We start from the raw sequence: 19,423 nt of genomic DNA, 5'->3' as shown, positions 1-19,423 counted from the left end.
CTGGTAAATTCAGGTAGTCAAGAAAACGAAATTTGAAAAATAATTAATGAAATTTTCTAATTCTACCTAAATAGTATGACGCGTTGCTTCCAAAGCACAATCTTGTACTAAGTGATCTTAAAGGATCGCAGTTGTCACCATTTAAAACGAGTATTTCGTTGAGGTTATCAGGGGGTTGTTCTAGCTCCAATTTTGAAGAAGTGAAAAAGGGAAGGAAGGGGAAGCAGGAAATTGAAAAAATTACCGTTTTCTCACACACATGGAGTGAATGTTGTTGCTCGTGCCAAAACAACTTTTTGTCGTGTGGCGCCATTCCAAAAGGTCACGTGATCACTTAAGCCGAAAATCGTTAAAATACCAAAATTTGATTAACAAAAAAGCGAAACGTTTTCTTAATGATGATTATCCTGGCAATTGAAACCACCTCTAATGATCTATTAATTGTCATCAAAAAATTGTTTTCGCGATTTATCTAGTTACAGACAAGGGTAGAGTGGAAAAAAGGCGTCACTTTAGGATACTCCCATTTTTTGTTACTGCCAGAAAATTCCTTCCATTTCGGATCAACTTCTCATAAACTATACAAATCTGATAACATTGACAAAACTATTTCACAAGATGAAAATACTTCTTCAAACAAATTTGGTTGTAGAGGCAATACCGTGTGGTCATTGACCTTAGGGAGGTTGGACCCGAGTAAGCCCCGTCAAAGTTATTACCTTGACATAATGAGGAATGAGGAAAAACTGTCTCTTTCCTAAAAAAAGCTGGTGATACTGACATTGCTACAATCCCCAACAAATATCTTTAGACAGAGGAATTCTAAACATTTTCGCTTTCAAGATAAAAATCCGTCCCCTGGACCCCACATTCAATACCGTGTCCGGAAATGGCCGAGAGCTCAACGCTGATGGTGGGAGATTGGGGACAATGAAGTATCTCAGATATAAGTTAGAAGACATCTTTGCAAACAACATTTGAAAGGTTATATGTACACGCTTTTTTTTTATAAGAATACACTTTATAAGAATGTCCATGATGAAAATGGCCAAAAAATTAAGAATATGGTAAGAATATTGCCATCATGGAATTTAGCAACTGAACCTAAGAATGCCATTTTTAATGCATTTTAACCTGTAGATTGCCAATTTCGATCTTAACCTAAGAATACCGTAAGAATATTTTTGGATGATTTTCGCCAAAAAGTTAAGAATATCCATGATGAAATGAAAAACACCATTCTTATAAAAAAAAGCGTGTACTGGATCGATACAAAAAACACTATAAGGAAGGTTGTTTCAGCTTTGGACTTTATCAAAATGGTATCGCGGAAAATCAATTCTTATCCATTGTCGCTATAACCGATCATCAAAAGGGGTAATCCAGTTGACAATCATAAAACAATCCGTTATTTTAACTCACGGCAAATTAAAAACTAGTACACAAAGAGATAATATGGTACAAATCTGGCATCGTTTATCGCTTAATTTATGGAACCTAAATGCGAAAATAATTCATTAGCAATAAATCCTATTAATCTAAACCCTTTCAAATGTGTTGAGACGAATTCATCCCAACTAATTACTGTCTTCAAGGTTGATAAAGAGACGCCTGCTGATATTTGTTTGTTTAGGAAGACAATGCATTGACATCTTATCTTTCCCTTGCACTATGTCTCCAACTTTGAACCGATGACGTCATGGTCACCAAAGGTTGGGATTACAAGTAAATCAGAAGTGGAACCATGGTATTGGCATTTATTTATATCATAAAAACGAACAAACCAACGCCCTTCTATACGGAATAATAATAACCATCACCATCAGAAACAAGACTGGGCACTTGTGAGCTAACCTGGTTCTTAAGACACATGCACAAGTCGTATTTTCCTCGAAAAACAATCACCTGAAAGATTTCCCCAGTGCACAATTACATTAAATAGCTGAGTGTTCTCTTCAGACTCTTTAAGCTAAATATTTACAATCCATCGGAGTAAATTACATCCAACCCTTTGCAAATCTTGTGCATCCACCTTATTATAATGGTGATTTGTAACTTTTGGCAAAAAATAATATAACTAAGGGACTAAAATTCGATACCAAGCAATATTTCAAGAATATGGATCCTATTATTTTGACAGAGACTGATAAGGCCCATCAATGGTAGCGGGTTTATGTATTCTGGGTAAAGTATGTGTGTATGACTGACCATAGATTTACAAAGCCCGAAGGGCTAGATGTCGTGCTATAAGCCATTGCAGGCAAAAAAAGTGAATATCGCAAAAAAATATTGTTGCAATTGTTTTCGAAAACCCGCAAAGCTTCTGATTGGTCAAGCGCTGAAATTGTATTGTAATGTCACGTGACCTAGGTAGGAGGTCCTACCTAACCACGGCAGACTTTTCAGCAAAAGTACGCCATCTAGCCCTTCGGGCTTTATAAATCTATGTGACTGACTGGAGAAAACGGTGAATCGCCACTTTTACGGTCTCCCATTTGGCGGGTCCAAACTGCGTGTTATTCCAGATCGTCTTTAGCCATTCCATCGCCCTCAAAATTGAAAATACATAAACTCGCCAATGTGTCCGAAGGAGCGGTCTAGCGGACAGGAAGTTGATTGATTGAATTATGTAATACCATGGAGAAAACACAAAATGTGATGAGTCATTTTAAGACCTTGAAATTCAAGGAGCAACAGTAACTAACAGCATAGCTACACATCGAAAATCTACCCCAATTAGGATTAATTAAACTGAACAATATGTTAATGACCTTTAAATACAATTTAACTCAATTAGCATTAATGCAATAAAAATATTAAGATTTTTCGGAAATGATTTTTAAGTACCTACAGTAAGTACGGAGATTTGTTGAGAACAAAAGATTTTGAATTTTGAGATGCGGTATAATCTATGTTGTGTCACGCTGAAAGTCACCTCACTCTCATTTATCAAAAGTTTTATAATTTGTCATTTTGCACTTTTTTTGAAGGGTTATAATTTGATTAGATGCGATCAAAATATTTGCTGAAGTTTTTATCTTTACAAGAAAGGGCTTACCGCTTTCAAAAGAAATGGTATGGGTAGTGACACCCTCATTGGTTTTGTCCATGTCCAAAACTTTATCTAACCTTGCCCTAAAAGTTGAAATGGATTTGAACCGGTTGAATGTAAGCTTTGGATATATAGTCGAAGATAAAAGATCGGGCCCACTTAAATCAGTTTTTTCAATAATCAGCGATCTCGCCAAGCAAGAAAGTCTGAAAATCTGAAAATCTTTAATACCCTGGTCTATTAACAATAATTCGATTTATTTATTTTTTTCAATTTAAAAAAAACGTGAATGCTCAGAGGGTATGAGACTGAGCACACATCTTCATTTTCCGATCTTTTTTGAGTTTTTCTTCATGACAGTATCCCACTCCTGTTTCTCTTTTCAACGAGCACAAATTTGCTACTTAATTCAAATTCTATCAAAAGTTATTGAGGTTTGAAAAAGCACTGCCAGCTAATTTGAAATAGATTTTAATATCAATCCAAGACTTAATTAATTTTCCAGGTTGACTCCACTTCAATTAAAGAAACAGCTTCAAAATGACAAAAATCAGAAAAATACAAAAATTCTTAAGCCGACAAGGTAATGGGGATAGCAGACTCGATGGACTTCTTGTCAATAAAAATCCGCCAGAATGAAAAGAAGTGATAAAAAATAAAGGGACAGCGATTGTGCTATATTCATTTCAAGTTTTATTTTTACTACCACTAATGAAAAATAAATCAAAGCACAAAACCTGTGGGGGAAATGACGATCCAATGGTCATAGGTTGGAATCCAGACACATTCAAAGATTCGAAGTTAGGGGGCGAGAATTGAAAAAATCATATAGATATGTTCTGACGGAATGATTGAGGTCATTGCAAAATTCAACTGATAAGAGAGAGTGTAAGAGGCAGGAACTTTCATGGGAAATATCTTTTATCTTTGACATTAAGTTGGGGATTGAAAGCGTTTGATAGCCGGATAGAAGAACGGGATAATTGCAGGATTAAACGATATATCATCTTTGTGAAAAATATTTTTTTATAATCAAGATCGAAACGAGATAACAAAACTGTCAATCAAATCTCTTCATTTCATTTTAAAGCTTTTGCTAATTTTTGGCTTCCCTCCACCAGACTCTACTTTGTCCTAAGCTTTTTGTCTAACCATGGACAGAGATTGGACTTTTTCAGAAAAAAACCGTGCACCCCCTGTTGAGGAGGTCCAACCTTTTGTGGATCATACCCCTCTGGAATACCGAATTTTTACAAATCTTCAATCATTACCCCCTTGCTTGGAATTCTGCTTATTTTTGACGGATTTTCGTCTACCCTTATGGACTTCCACTGCATTTCAAACCTTACCCCTTGGAACGGAAATGGACCTCCTCAACAGGGGGTGCACGATTTTTTTCTGAAAAAGCCAATTGGCTCCGGCACGAAAATCACAAACGAAAATTGGTCTCGATACTCACGTTATTAATATACAACTACGGGGTCCATTAATATCGAGAAGGAATTTTCCCTCGAGTAAAACTTCTAAGCCGAATACTTAACTGAACATAATATTTAGACCACTGAGTGAAACTACTTCAATAATTTCAGCAATATCAATTCCCAATAATAAACAAATAGAGTATGCTGCAAAATTTTGAAAAAATAACTGACTAGCTATTTTTCCAGTACGTAAAAATTCGAAAAATGTCGAGAACTTTTACAAGGGAAATTGAAGGAAGCACGTCTCTTGGACTCTGGAGCGAAGAAAATTGATTGGAAAAGGAAACGGAAAGACCACAATTCTTGTGGAAAAGCACCACATTGACTGGTGAAGAATCCTAAATATTTAGACGTACTCGTCACATGCCAAAGAATGAGAATGACGAAAAGATTATCATGAAAACATAATTAGCATGGTCATTACATACATTTAAATTTCTGATGAGTTATGGTTAACCAGAAAAATTAGTTACAGCCACACCAAAGAAAATTTCTTGGTTTGCATTCAATAATTTTGTTGTTGAGCAAATAAGACTCGTTATAAGAACTCCAAGACTTGAGTCGGGGTAGAAGAAATGAACCAATTACAAGGCCACATACGAATACGAAAAGTAGCTTGCCACAGCCAGGTAAATGGACATTAACACAAGGGAAGAAACAAGTGATAAAATATATAAGAACTTAAATATTCTGTTCGAAAAAAGAGCATAACATTTTCATATTCCTACAGAAAATGGTTCCATCTCAATAGTTGATCGACCAATTGGCAAATAGTTCATTGTTCAAACATCACAACCACAAAATAGAGAAGAGGGAAAAGCTTTTGGCACGATTCTTTGAAGTCGCTTTTTCACCGATCCAGACCAGACCATGGCCAGGTGCAGACTGCAAATGGAAATAAAAGTTCAAAATGGGGGGGGGGAGGTTTCCTGACTTCCAAATAATGGCGTGTTCAGAAATAGAACAATCGGGCCATCAAAAAGTTTCTTCTCGTCACGCCAATCGAACTCATCGGAACACAGCGTTTGATGTTCAGCTTTGCAGACCAGACAAAGAGGTCTAGCCAACCACACTACGTGGAGATTCAGCCATGGGTATTGCGTAAGGTTTGTACGCCTGGCTGCACATCCTTTCTGCTGTCTGATAGTTCAGCTTTCTGTCTGATTCTCAGAATCTTGTGTTTTTTGAAATTTCCTTCACAGAGGTCTTGCATTTGTCGCAATGACTTTATATAAATAACAGCCTATTATTCCGCCACAAAATCTCAGCAAAAACAGACTTAACTACAACCACACAATATGTATCAAATCATTGATTAATTTGAACTTGATCACCTCACAAAGGTCTATCCAAGAAATCTCTGTACCCTTGTAGCTCAACATACCAAAAACAGAAATCGATTTATAACCTTACAGTTGTATACCCATCGACTTGTATTGCCTTATAGTAACTTTGCTCTAGAGAACTTTTATAACATGTCATAGTAATTTAATAATTTCAAATTAATAAAGTTATGAAAAAGTCACTTGAAATAGTAATTAATTAACGTTATGAGGAATTTATTAATTTGAGATGAAAGAGATATATGAATGAAATAAGAAATTTGAGGTCACCTCAACAATTTAATGAATGCACAAATCAGTCAAGGTACTCCAGAAGTTGAAGAAAATGCTTGGAAGAAACAGAAGTATCAGCTTTTGGCAATTGTCGGAGCTTGATCTCGCAAAGAGGCACTTTTTTCTAAAAACGGTAACTGTTTATCTCTTACTAAAAATAAAGATCTAAATATAAACAAAATGCAATTTGTTACTTAAAATAGAAGCAGAACTGTTCCGTTAATTCAAACTTAAAGATGGTAAAGCAAGCGATAAAGTAGATAGTAGTGTGTGAGTTGTTGATATAATTAGTGGATGCTATCTTTGTTCAGGAAAGAGAAGATTATTGCTGGGAGGAGGATCAGAAAGACATTCCATCTCAAAGATAAAACGTCAACTTGTAACAGATTAGCATACAATTTCCAGTTGACAATTTTGTTAATCATTTTCTTACTCATTTCATCCTACTTAGACTTGCTTATCGCTGTTTTGATTAGGCAACAATACCCGACCGCAAAAACACCTTGTTTTGAAATTCAGATGAATGTACTACCCATTGGGTATTTTTTCCCGGTTGGATGAGTTCACTAAAAGTTACGGTCCTATGTTTGAGTCAGACAAAAACGTAGCTTTTTTCTATAACAGTTTTATAAGAACAATGAGGCTCAAATGGCAAAAATTAAGAATAATTCTAAAGACAATGCTAGGCCAAGATTTGGTGAGTTTTAAGCATTTTAAGGGTCAAAGTAGTAAAAAGAATGGGTAAAAATTAGAACAGGGTAAGAACAAATTGAGGTTCGATCGATGGGCCAGAACAAACAGCCGACCTCAATAAAAAGTATGCATGGGATGAAGAATAGTGAAATTTCGATAAATCTCAAATTACAAAAAAAATCGAATCGAACGAAAAATGGCATCAAATAACGAGCAGAACCGAAATAGAGGTAAAGGCGTGGTCTGAGACACATTTTAATCAAGTTTGCCACGTATGAATTTCTAGAAAATGGTAGTGATAAACTTATTTAAAATTAGAAGTTTTGCAGGCAATGAAGTAGGGCTTGAAAGTTTTTACACAGTTTGATGTCAATCTGATTAAGGTACAAGCGGAACGTTCGATGAATGTTCAAATGACATTTGCTTAGATTGAACAAATAGCTAAGCAAAGCGGCAAAATTTTGAAATTTCAGCATTAACCATCGAAATATCAAAATCCAATTGGAACCAATACTCAAAAAGTTCGAAAATGTTCAAAGCCCTGTAAAATCATCATTTAGCAATCCTCCAATCTCATTAGCAAAACAAAAAATGCTGATGATGCAATTCTTGAGCGACGGTTGATTGTTTGTCATAGTAACGTGAGTTAACGAAGCAGATTGAGTAATTACATTGAGAAGGGATTAGCGACAAAGAAGTAAGTGAGCTTCGAGTTCTGCAAACATATAAACGACAAAAGTGACTCGGATAAGAAAACCCCTATAATTGGCAACAGTTATAAAAATAGAAACATTTGACAAATAAAGGTACTTCCAACTTACTGGTTCTTTTGATGTCAAATAAAGCGGTCGGTCTCCTTGAAGTGATGGACCAGTTAATACCCTCTCTGAAAAATAGATAGAAATAATTAGAAAATTGAATTATACTGAAAAAGCATTTTCCTGGTTTCAATAACCATCAACAAAAATTTGTTTTAGACACTCAATATCCGAAAATGGATTATTGGGATGAAAATTGGGAAGTTTATTCTTAACCGAAAAGCAATACTCCTACAAATAAAAACTATTATTGGATAACTTAATATTAACCATTACCCATTGGAAAAAGATTAATGAGGGCTACTTTTCGATCACTACTTTTCGCGATTTGTGAATATTATTAATTTCAGTACGTATAAACTTGATCTTAATCATTCAATAAAAATTATCAGAATTTTCCATAATAATTATATTACATCACGATTTCGTGAAGAAGTATGAAATTTGAAGGGTGATGTTTTGTGGTTGTTTCGTGCACTCTTCCTTGCGCAATCGAAAAATGTTCGATAAAAAAATGAAAAGAAATTCTAAACATCACGCACCACAACCAATGACGTCTCTTCATGAATTTTCGTGACACCAAAACCCAAAAATAAATTCAAAAGCTAAAACATTGAAAGCGCTTTCTTTGGCTTCCCTTCCATCCAAGAAAGATTTCGCGTGTCTCAAATTCGTGCTTAAAAAAAGCGGCAGAATTTTAAAATTAAATTAAACTTTATCATAAAGAGAGGTTGAACACTTTTCATAACGTTTTTAAACGTTGGTACAACCAGCTAAGCGGTCGCGTGCGTCCACTAGCGAATATTCTGGCATCGTGGGAATATTTCTTATCTTTTCTTCCGTTTGGTAAAGCCTGGAAGCAGAACTAATCTCCTCTCATTTCTGCTCTGCTGAAATTTTGCGGACTAGACAGGAAAATTAATTAAGTGATCAAAACAATAAAAATGTCTTTAATTGGTCATATTTTGTTTCATGTTCATTACCCAAATCATCAATAAAACCGATAAAACTGAATGACAGTAATGATAATTAAGCAACCGCAATGCAAGAAAAGTATGACAAATGGTAGGTGATTTGGGACAGATTTCACAAAGACCTGATCTCTAAAACAAAAACATTGAGAAACGAATTTCTTAAGAAGATTAAAACTAGACTTAGACTGTTGGTTTCTTTCAAATTACTAGCCTGTATTTCTGAAAACCACAATCACTTAATTTCTTCACAAAATCAACAAATTTGATTCTTGAAGGAGGAAAGCAAACGGTTCCATTCTTAAGTGGATTGAGATGATCAAAACGAACAATTTCTTTTGGAAGCTTCGAAGGATTGACTCTTTGTGGTCACTTAAAATATCCAAGGCTATCCTTTCGGTTCTATTACAAATTCCGAAAATGAATTTTTTCTTCACTCTAAAACCTTAAGATTCCCAAAATACCCAAAATGGAAGAATTTGTACATAATTATTCTTCTTGATGTTAAAGTTCATTTCCCTCGCATTATTATGTTATTATAATTGACTATTAGTTTTAGACTATGAACATTCATATAGGGGCCATATAGTACAGTTTTTACACAATTTTATTTGAAATTATAGCTCCATAAATACCAACATTTTAAATATCCTGATTCAATTTTATTCTCTTCCAATATTTATACTAATTTAGCGAGTTCTTCTAATTTATTCTCCCCGTCCAATTGGAAGAAATTAATCGAATTTGAACGTTTCAAAAATTAAAAATTAATTTTGGAATATATAGATTTAATTAAAAGAGATATCAAGCACAATCTTATTGGTTGTTGTTAATTTTTTTAATTAACCTTGAAAATTTACCCTGCCAATTGACCCCCAGGGGAGGGGGTACTTGGACAAAAAGGGATACTGGGATGTGTCGCTGGTCAGGGTACCTTTTTCAACCTCCATGAGTCCCAGGTAGGGTCGTAAAAACACCAAAATAGAAAAATCAGTCCCTCGTAGGGTTCCTTTTTGGGGGAATTTGGAAGAAATATGGAAAATTTTGAGAAAATTTTAGAATTTCAGTCCTTTTTAGGGTCACTTAAAAAAAACCACGTAGGGTTTTTTGAACTTTAGCGGCACACCCCGTCGGTCGGAAAGGGTAGTAGCCCCCTTGGCAAATGACCAATGGCAAATTCTTGTTTAGAAAATTTAACGAAATGTTGAGGATCCCAGTAATGAGTTTTATTAATATTCCAAAAATATTCTAAATCATGAATTTAAAATTCAGTTTCTTTGGTCCTTTGGTCCTTTAAGACGGTAAACTATAGCTATTAATTTAGAATACAGTATTTATTTTATCAAACTCCTCTCGAGATATCGAGCACTCTTTTAACATATTGAATTCAAAATTCAGTTTCTTTGGTCCTTTGGGACGGTAAACTGTAGCTATTAATTTGGAACACAGTATCGAGATATCAACACTCTTTTAACATATTGTAATTTTTTCAGATGAATATTTTTTGGTTCTTTGAGACGATGGCCAAAAGTAGTAATAATGCCTAATGATTTGATTTTAATTTATTACGTCATTTTGTTTTTATTAAATTTTGAGACAAATGTAATTTCAAAATAATTATCGAAATCGCGACGTCATAATTACGCATAAATTAGCACTCTTTAGAAGAAGCGGCTGAATAAATTTGCGGTGAAATTTCTGTGTGTTCTCTACCCAGACTATGTTCAAAAAAAATTTCCCAACGTCTGCAAGAGGCCAGACATACGTTTACCGAGAAAAAACATACAAAGAGAGAAAATTATGATTAAGCTTCGATTCGAACAAAAGAAAACGAGAAAAGAATATAAAACAAATTAATCGCTTTTTATTGGGCGACAAAAGCCGATTCCATAATAATCATTTCATTGTTCATGTTATATTGATTGTATGAACAATAGCAATCTGAGAACGGTCCATTTATAAGAGAGGGGGTACAGCAGAACAATGGAATGTCGAATTTTAATCTCATTCAGTGAAAGCTTGGATTAACACGGAAGCGAGAATTTAGTAGAATATCACCATTAGGTTTGTAATGCAGCAACAACAAGCATCTTCAACGAAAACATCTCATCAACAACAACAAGACATTGCATCTTCAGTCACTATCACTCTCATCACTGACCACGCAACAAACACCACACTCAAACCCAGACCTCTCGATTATTTCGCAAACCGAAAAGAACTCTTAAAAGATATGACCAATTTATCTTCAACATCACCACCCCAAGATTCTTCATGTACACCTTCACCACCCATGTTAGATCAACATCATACAGAATTTGAGAGGACGTCTTGTAAAATACCACACCCTGATTGTTACGGAACACCCATGAAGTCGGAAATCATTCAAGACACCAATTCTTATCTTGGTAAGAAAAGATTTTTTTCGCTTAAACTTTTTCTTTTTTCTCACTTTTGATCATTTTTGAGGAATTCTGACCTTTGCTTATAAGAATTTGCGACACTGCAAGCATCCCTCTGCTGTCAGCTAAATCATGAAAACCAAAACCAAACCATTCATTAGCTTTGGGATGTTCTTAAAAAAAAAATTTCTTCGTACTCATTGCAGTACACAACTTAAGCCTGCAAATAAACAAGGTAGTGTTTGGGTATAACGCTCGTAGAGTTGAAAGATACGTACAATTCCGAAAGGTCTTATTCTGGTTGTTTTTTGAATGTTTAGAAGATGTGTGTGTGTGTGTGGGTGAGTTGTATAGTTCGGTGAGTGTCGAATGAGGTCGTGGTAGTGGAGGGAAGTTTGATATTTTTTCTTCTGATTTACAACAAAAAAGCATCATTGAAGTGTTTCTCATTTTTCTAGTTGTTTTCGACAGTAAATTAAAAAAATGGTTTTTCACTAAAACATAGAAAAAATAAGTGATTTTTTTGTTATATGCCGGAGATTAGAAACTTATGCTAGATCGATTAAAGTTTGTAAAAACTATCACTTGTAAAATGTTGAGCGATTTTACACAAACGGGCGATGGGAGGCTTAAGGAGGCTCTTATCAAAAAAATTGATGATGACCCAATCATACTTAATGTTGCTTTTGATATTTTTTGTTGTCACATTCAAAAGATTAAGCATTGGTTAGATTAGCATAGTGATACGTATGAGATTTTCACAAAAAATTAAGTATGAAAAGTGACAGTGCTGAAAATTAATCAATATATCAATTCACAAGTACGTTTTTTTTTCGTCACTCGAAAAAATATGCAACAATCTGAACATCAAAAACATTTTGTTCAACCCTTTCGCCAGTGGTTGGCAAAAAAAAAATTAAGACAGTTGTCAACAACAAAAAATACCTCAAGGAAAGTTTTGCATCAACTTCTTGATGATACAAACAGTGTGAGACAGGGTCAACAATGGAGGAGTCAATCACTCGTGGTCCACTGATATCAAAAACTGATAAGAGCCTCCACTAAAACTGTCTGTCTAACGTTTTGATCTGAATAGTGTAAAGGCACAGCATGGTTGCAAAGACAGCAGACTCAATCTTTTAATGAGGACGACTGATTGTTATGCTTGATTACTTAATACTTAATGATTCTTTTTGTGATAATTAATCGCTAACTCACCAACAAAGTGGGGGTCCGATGCCTTCCCATCGTTTCTTTTCAGACTTCATTGACAAAATGCACACGTACGTCTGTTTACTTAAGGATTCCTCTTCAAAAGGCGCTGCACTAGATGAAGAGATTTCAGTTTTCGGTTTTTTGAGTTGCTGTGTGGACTGAGTTTAAATTAGTGTTTTGCATTTGTTATCTGATTTGGGTTTTTAGGGTCTGACGAATTGAAGCCCTTAACTGATTATAATCTTGGTGTGGTGAAACTTCTAGGAATTTTACACATACATATTCATTGGTTTATTTCTGATGAAGTTGAGGATTTAATAGAGTTTTGATGCATCAAATTATATCTAATCTTTCGCTAAATGACGAAAAAAACATCATTTTCGAAGATTATAATCAGAGGGAGGAATCGACAGTTTGTAACGATAAGACGAAAGTTTATGAACAAAAAAAAAATAGAAAGTGTTCAAAATTAGTGTATTTTTTTAAAAAATGGAAAATGAAGGTGATTAGCACATCTATTTTTGGTTAATTGGTAGTAGCTAATTATAGCTACAAATGTTTGGGAGAAAGATGAGCACAATGTAATGAAAGGCACTCTCTATTTCTAAACAAGATACAAAAATACTGATATATATTTTTCTATTGTTGTGATAAGTTAAGTGAACAAAAGAAATTAGTAGAACACGAGGAGGAACAATGATGAGATCGTTAGTAAGGCTTAGAACGTTAAACCATACTAGGATTAAGATGGTATATAGATAGAGTAGCGATGCTCTGTTGATCTCATTTGGTAGAAAATAGTCACCACTGACTGTTGTCCTCTTTTAACTATCTTTGAAATTTTGTTTACCTTAGAGAGGATGCTCTTCTTTGAGCTTTACATTTTGAGAAAAGTTTTCTTCTCTTTCTTACTTGAAGTTGTGATTGCATAGATAACATAGGAAGGATACAGATCATCAGCGTCAATGATTTCCTTTTCATGTTTTTCTCACGACTCGTGGATAATAGTTTTGTTGGGCTGCATGATGGTGGCGTTAGTTTCTTACCATGTTAACTTCCTTTGAAAATGGTTCTCTATTAATTGTAATTATTTCAATCAAGGTGCTGTCTGTATTAACAAGTCTGTCTGTTTAATTTATTTGGCAAAAGTTTGGGAGTATCGTTTTTTTAATGATTGAGATTTCATTGTTTTTGCTTTTGTGAGATTGTTACATGAAATCACAGCTTTTACATGTTTTACATGACTTTTCTTTTTACAAGAAAGGGTTTGAAACATAGAAAGTCTCTCCTTATTTACTTAAAAAGGGCTATTTTAATCATTTCACATGGGGAATAAAATTGATCAACAAAACAGGAGGAGTAGGGTCCCAAGGGAATTTCAAATGGAAAGCTCTACCTCGCACAGTTTCCATTTTCTTTGAAGTAAAGAAAGGAAAATGGGGACGAACATATTCTGAAACAATGAGAATCAGGATTTTTTGCTTTTTATTAAGGATGATGTAAAAAGTCGATTGGTACACCACAGTAATGATACATAAAAAGGAAGAAAATTCATGAATATTTCATACTGAACCCATTGTACTGCAACTTGTATTTTATTTCGCACCGTGATATCAAAAGGTTCCTTTTGGGAGTTTCTAAAGGGACTGGGGTCCAAGCCTTTTTGCTTTTTTTACAAATCTGTTTGGACTTGAGGTAGTTGATTCCAATTTTCTGTTTTTAATTATTCCCATTTCTCATTTTTAAGGATTGAATAGTTCTATTCTTGAAAAATAATAAAAAAGGAGAAAAATCAAAGAAATCAAAACACAGGCTTTACAAATCAAAAGGAAAAGATACTCTTTCTATAGAACTGATCCTATTGGCTTAGAAAGAACAAATTGAACAGGATCATATTTTTGGCCCTCATAAGAATCGCAGAAAATTGTTTTATGGTTGCAAATTAAATCAGTGAGCTGAAGAAGAAGAAGATACTTAATACTTGTTGGTGTGCGCTAAATTAATTACAATCATTCAAGATGACTTTATTGAATATGGCTGCTTTAGAAAACGATACATATCAAACGAAAGATTTGGTCAAAGATACAGCAAATTTATTAGGCCAAGAAGGTAATGAACGTTCGGTTTGATCCAAAAGCAAACTGGGTACTCTAATTTGATTTGTCTGATCTGTAATGGACTTTTTTCCAGTTTGAAATTTTTCATCCCAGATATATGGGAGATAAGATTTAAGTGGATTTTTAAAAAGCCATGTCTAAATTTGTTGAATTTTTCATCTCTAAGCTAGCGTGTGAAAAATGTCTTATCTTGATGAAAGGAAAGAAACAACAGATACATTTTTTTGGTAAAAACGAAAGAACATTTTACAACGAACAAAAAAATATAAGTGATGTAAGAATTTAAATCTTAAAACTGTTTTGAAATTTAAATCTTGATCAGAAAACAACAATCCGCTGAAATTCTCATGAGATTTTTTAAATGGACCGGTTTTTGTGTGAAATGACAAAAGGGTGAGACGCGTACGAGTGAAGGGAGAGGGTTAAGAGGCTTTGAGGAGAGTTGTTTTCATAAAGAATGATTCAAAATAATAGGGTCGATGTTGTAAGAAAGTTTGAATTTCTTTTATACATCAACCAATAATATTTTATGCATAGCGCGACCGCAGTAAAAAAGTTACGCACGTTTTGAGAAAAAGTTCGACTTTCAACACTTTTTATTGTCTCTATTTCAGGACTTTGGGGTTTTTATGTATGAAATGTTTAGACGCGCAAACTTTTTTTTGCGATCCCTGTTTGACTCTTCTACCGATTTAAAAGACACGGAAGAAACTTTTCACCCCTTTGGTTTTCCTTTACCTTTTTTTCAAATTGATAAAAAGTATCTTCGGAATTTTCCCCTTTGGGAAGTATAAAAAGTTCCATTGCGACCATTTTACATTCATTCCTTGATTCATTTATGAACGTTTGTGATTGCAGGTGTCTTGTTGATGTCGTCATAAAGAAATTTTGTTTTCTTGAAACACAACACAGCAGTGTTCGAAGTTAGCGCAAACAAATAAATAAATAAAAGAGAAAAGTCGAAACACATTTCATTGATTTCTTTGAAACTCATCCTTCTAAAAAGCAAGTCGCTAAAGTCAAACGGAATTGCAAAGTGTTCCATGGAATGTTTCCCCTATTTTCGCACTTTTTCGCGCATTTTGTTTATTTTTAAAGGATTTATTCGACGTAAAAGATCGCACCTCAATCTGAAATCTCAAAAAAGCAAAAATAGGAAAAAAACTCGCCAAATTCCCGAAAACTTTGAAAGTGAGGCATCTTACAAATGGCCGACGAAGGCATTCTTCAAAAAAGCCTCTGCTACAAAAATAAACTTTTTTTGAGCACCCATCATTGCATTATGACGTGAACATCTGTTCCGAAGTTGAGAGAAAGAAAACAAAAAGAGATGAGACAAAACAATGACTATGTCAAAAGTCTCATCTACACGACGTTGCATTCAATTTGTAAAAAAGAAAAGTACAAAACACTGACCAAAGACGTCATTCATCGGAAGAAGCGAGTCAACTTCAAAAGACTATGCACAACAAAAACTTTTTTCGCAGCAACAAAACATCGAATAGGCATCTCTAGATTTTTCAAGGAAGGATAATACCAACAATATATTTTGTTTTAGACGTTGATGCTAACAAGTTTAAATTTTTTGATTGCGTTTTGATAAGGTTTAAGCAGTAGCGCATGTCAGCTGATTAAGGAGTAAACTAATCAAGATAATTGCAAACCTATTGTTAATTTGTACTTCTTAAAACAACATTTATTTATTATTATACTAACAAGACATCGAGTCATTTGCTAATTTGCTTTCACGTGTACCGGTGTTCTAATTCTTTTTCCACCAAACATTTTGTTCAATGGGAGAACTCAGTGATGACCAAGGTTATTAATTTGTTTACGTTTAATTAATTGTTTGATGCAACCTTCACTACTACTGTGTACTTCTTGAATAGACTAGCCATACCACTCTGCATGGCATAGATACCAAATTCATATCACTTTCAATTTAAAATGGAAAAATTAACAATTCTTGTATTCTTCTTTCTACTTCAGACTCGTACAAGAATCGCTATCCCAATGGCAAACGAAAACAAAGACGTTACCGAACCACCTTTTCACAAATCCAGTTGGATGAGTTGGAGCGAGCTTTCGAGAAGACACATTATCCTGACGTCTTTATGAGAGAAGAACTTGCCATGAGAATCAACTTGACTGAAGCTAGAGTCCAGGTGAGATTCCATCTTCAATATAGTTTATCAAGGAAAAGCGAACAGTTTTTTATGACAACTGGAAATTTTTCTGTTTTTTTTTCGAAATCCCCTGTATCGATTTTTGTAATCAGGTTCGGAGGGAATCTTAATTCTCGAGCTTTTTTTTCTAATTTTGATTATGAATGCAAACCTCTATGATCTTAGTCTTTTTTGTAAAGCATTACATAAATGCGAGAGTTGTAAAGTGTATGCGAAAAAAAAGAGATTGTTTTCCTTAAGCAAAACCACTAGAAAATATAGCAAGGTAACGACTAATCCGCCATTTTGAATTGAAATAAAAATAAAGCTTTATAAAAGTTCGATTGAGCTAGATGTTAGATGTGGTTTTCTATTGGATAGTTCAACCGACGACAGATTAAGACCTAGGTATTGAAAAAGATGTCGTCGTTCAGAGATTTTATTTTGGTATCTTTACTCTATGTATCCCATAATAATATGACAAAATGTCTCTCATCAGCATAGTAGTATGCGCGGCATGCAAAAATCGTGACTTTTTTGTAATCCTCGTCTTTTTCCTTGTCTCAGGTGTGGTTTCAAAACAGACGTGCCAAATGGAGAAAGCGTGAAAAACTCAGTTTCAACATGCAACCGGGACAACCCGGTACCGGGATGCCCAACTGTGACGTCACAAACCCCTACATCCCGACCAGTCCAAAGCTGGGACAACAAGGTCAACAACAACGCGGCCCTTTCTCGTCGCACCTTCCAACGCCACTTTCGCATCACAGTCCTTATCAATCATGGGGACAATCTTATTACCCACAAGCCACTTCACCATACCCACAATACCCTGAATACCAACAGAATACGCAAATGACCACCGCCGGAACGTTTCGTCAGGTAGCAGGATACCCATATCATAACAATAATAACGGAATCTCTCGTTTGAATTCCTCCAATGAGGACATGACACAGGACCCTACAGCTTCGTACGGAAACCAATCATCATTCGCCAATTTGAAAGCACCGACAGGGGGTAGTCAGCTCATATACGCTTAAAGAAGCACCCGCAGTGACATCCTCCTGACGGATTGAACAAACACATTAAGGCCACCGATGGCGTAAATTGCAGACCCGAAAATGATCACGTGATCTAAGGGTGACGTCATTTTAGATGACAGATTTCATAAACAAGCAAAACGAAAAAAAACACTAAATCACATGAAAACGAGAATTTATTAATTTTATGCAACAGAAGACGCGTTCAACAAATATTATATATCATTTGGTTGAATTTTTAGGATCATTTTTATTTCTTTACGGCGGTATAAATAATATTATAAATAAAATGCAAATATTAAACCAAAGAAAGACTCTAGCCATAATTTCAACTTTTATATTTTTTAACTTTGAAAGGAAGAATTTTTTTTTGAAATCGCTGTACATAGTATATTTTCATGGTACAAAATTTTGGGTTTTTAAGTTTTAAGTGAATTCAATTTGAAGAGGAAATTCTTAAAAAGTTAATGACAAGGTGGTTGATCCTTGCCAGTTAGATGGTAATCTTTTCAGAAGCATTTCTTGTTAAAATAATGTTGAATTCTTTTTACTTTTTAAGGCATATATAGCTTATTTTATTGTTCCCTGGAAGGTATTTTATTTTATTGTAGTAAAAAGATTTTATCTTTATTATGTGATGAGCCTTACTGTAAATATGATTTAGAGCATAAAGAGAAATACAAAGCATTATACTCGACGAACATACAAAATTATGACGTCACACTTTCACTTTCGTTTTGATAATTAAAGAATTGTGACAATAGCAATACACGGGTTAGTTAATAATGATTTTCGAAAAAAAATATCACGTAAACAAACAGCCGCAAGTTTTTAAATTGATATTTTTTCGTGCAAATGACACAGAACCCAAAAAGAACTAATAGATATCCATGTATTTTTTCAACCGTGGATACGAGAATGACCTTAAGAATTTTGTCGAAACAGTTGAAACCTTAACAAGATAGGAGAGATAGGAGGAATTTTGAATTGAAAGGATATTTGAAAAGGTGATTGCTTTCGGATTTCCACTTCCTCACCTCCAATGAACGCGAATTAAAGATAATCTAATTTCCCATTGTCTTTCCATCAATACTTTCTATTTTCATGCTTATTGATTGATTGAGTCATTTTTCATTGTTCCAAGATTTTCCAAGATTATCATCTAAGGTTGAAAAGCTGGTATCTTTAGACTGATCTAACAATGTAACATTTAGCCTCAGATCATCAATCTAAAATAAGGTTTTGTCGCTGATTCATCCAATGTTAAAACCCTGTGTGGATATAGTGTAGTAAAGAGAGTTAGAAATGTAAAAAGTTTTATTTCAATGCTGTGTCACTCATGCTATATGAATTATTGGCGATGAAGCAAAGATGCTGATACTTGTGTTTAACAGAACTTTATATTAGATCCAATCCAATAATCTTATAATGTTTAATTTCCACCAGAATTACCTGATGGATGTCAAAGGTAGGGAGAGGGAAGTTGGATGATCATTCGTGATTGAGTGAGTGAGCAAATCAAAACTGATTATCTGACAACGTCTTAAGATTAAACAATACACAAGAATTTCCATTATAGACATGATGATATGAAATTCAGGGAAATTTCCAATTTCTTTCGATTCATAATGATTCAATTCATCTATTTTCCCGTCCTATATGTATAAATCTTCCCCTGTACATTTCTTACGAGAACCAAAATTACTAACAAATCGTAAATCAGAAGCCCGTTGTCTACCTGACGAAAACTCTTGAAAAAGATATCCCCACCGCCTAAACTTGATGATTGATCTTGGGACAGAAAATTATTTCAAGATAAGGCAGTTCAAATTTTATTCTTACTAGAGGTCAA

At 34.4% G+C, this 19,423-nt stretch overlaps 2 protein-coding genes across 4 annotated transcripts in view; one reads left to right on the top strand and one right to left on the bottom strand.

The window, feature by feature from the left end:
• Positions 1-19,423, bottom strand: part of LOC136807994 (mitochondrial inner membrane protease ATP23 homolog) — a 46,415-nt gene that overhangs the window by 25,982 nt on the left and 1,010 nt on the right. For 2 of the 3 annotated variants that reach the window (XM_067064626.1, XM_067064628.1), the window contains exon 2: positions 7,664-7,728. The gene's annotated coding sequence lies outside the window, so the exon portion shown is untranslated. Of the gene's footprint in view, positions 1-7,652; positions 7,729-19,423 lie in introns of all 3 variants that reach the window. The other variant, XM_067064627.1, reaches the window with a different exon arrangement.
• On the top strand, positions 10,616-18,275 carry LOC136807990 (retinal homeobox protein Rx1-like). Its single transcript, XM_067064622.1, has 3 exons — positions 10,616-11,039; positions 16,355-16,530; positions 17,098-18,275. The coding sequence occupies exons 1-3, from the start codon at positions 10,703-10,705 to the stop codon at positions 17,569-17,571; spliced, it is 987 nt and encodes a 328-aa protein (XP_066920723.1). The 5' UTR covers positions 10,616-10,702; the 3' UTR covers positions 17,572-18,275.

This window comes from Clytia hemisphaerica, unplaced genomic scaffold, assembly GCF_902728285.1.
Source record: "Clytia hemisphaerica strain Z4C2 unplaced genomic scaffold, Clytia hemisphaerica genome assembly, whole genome shotgun sequence".
Classification (NCBI taxonomy): Eukaryota; Metazoa; Cnidaria; class Hydrozoa; order Leptothecata; family Clytiidae; genus Clytia; species Clytia hemisphaerica.
Note: the sequence above shows the minus strand (reverse complement) of the source record. Positions and strands in the feature narration are given on the sequence as shown.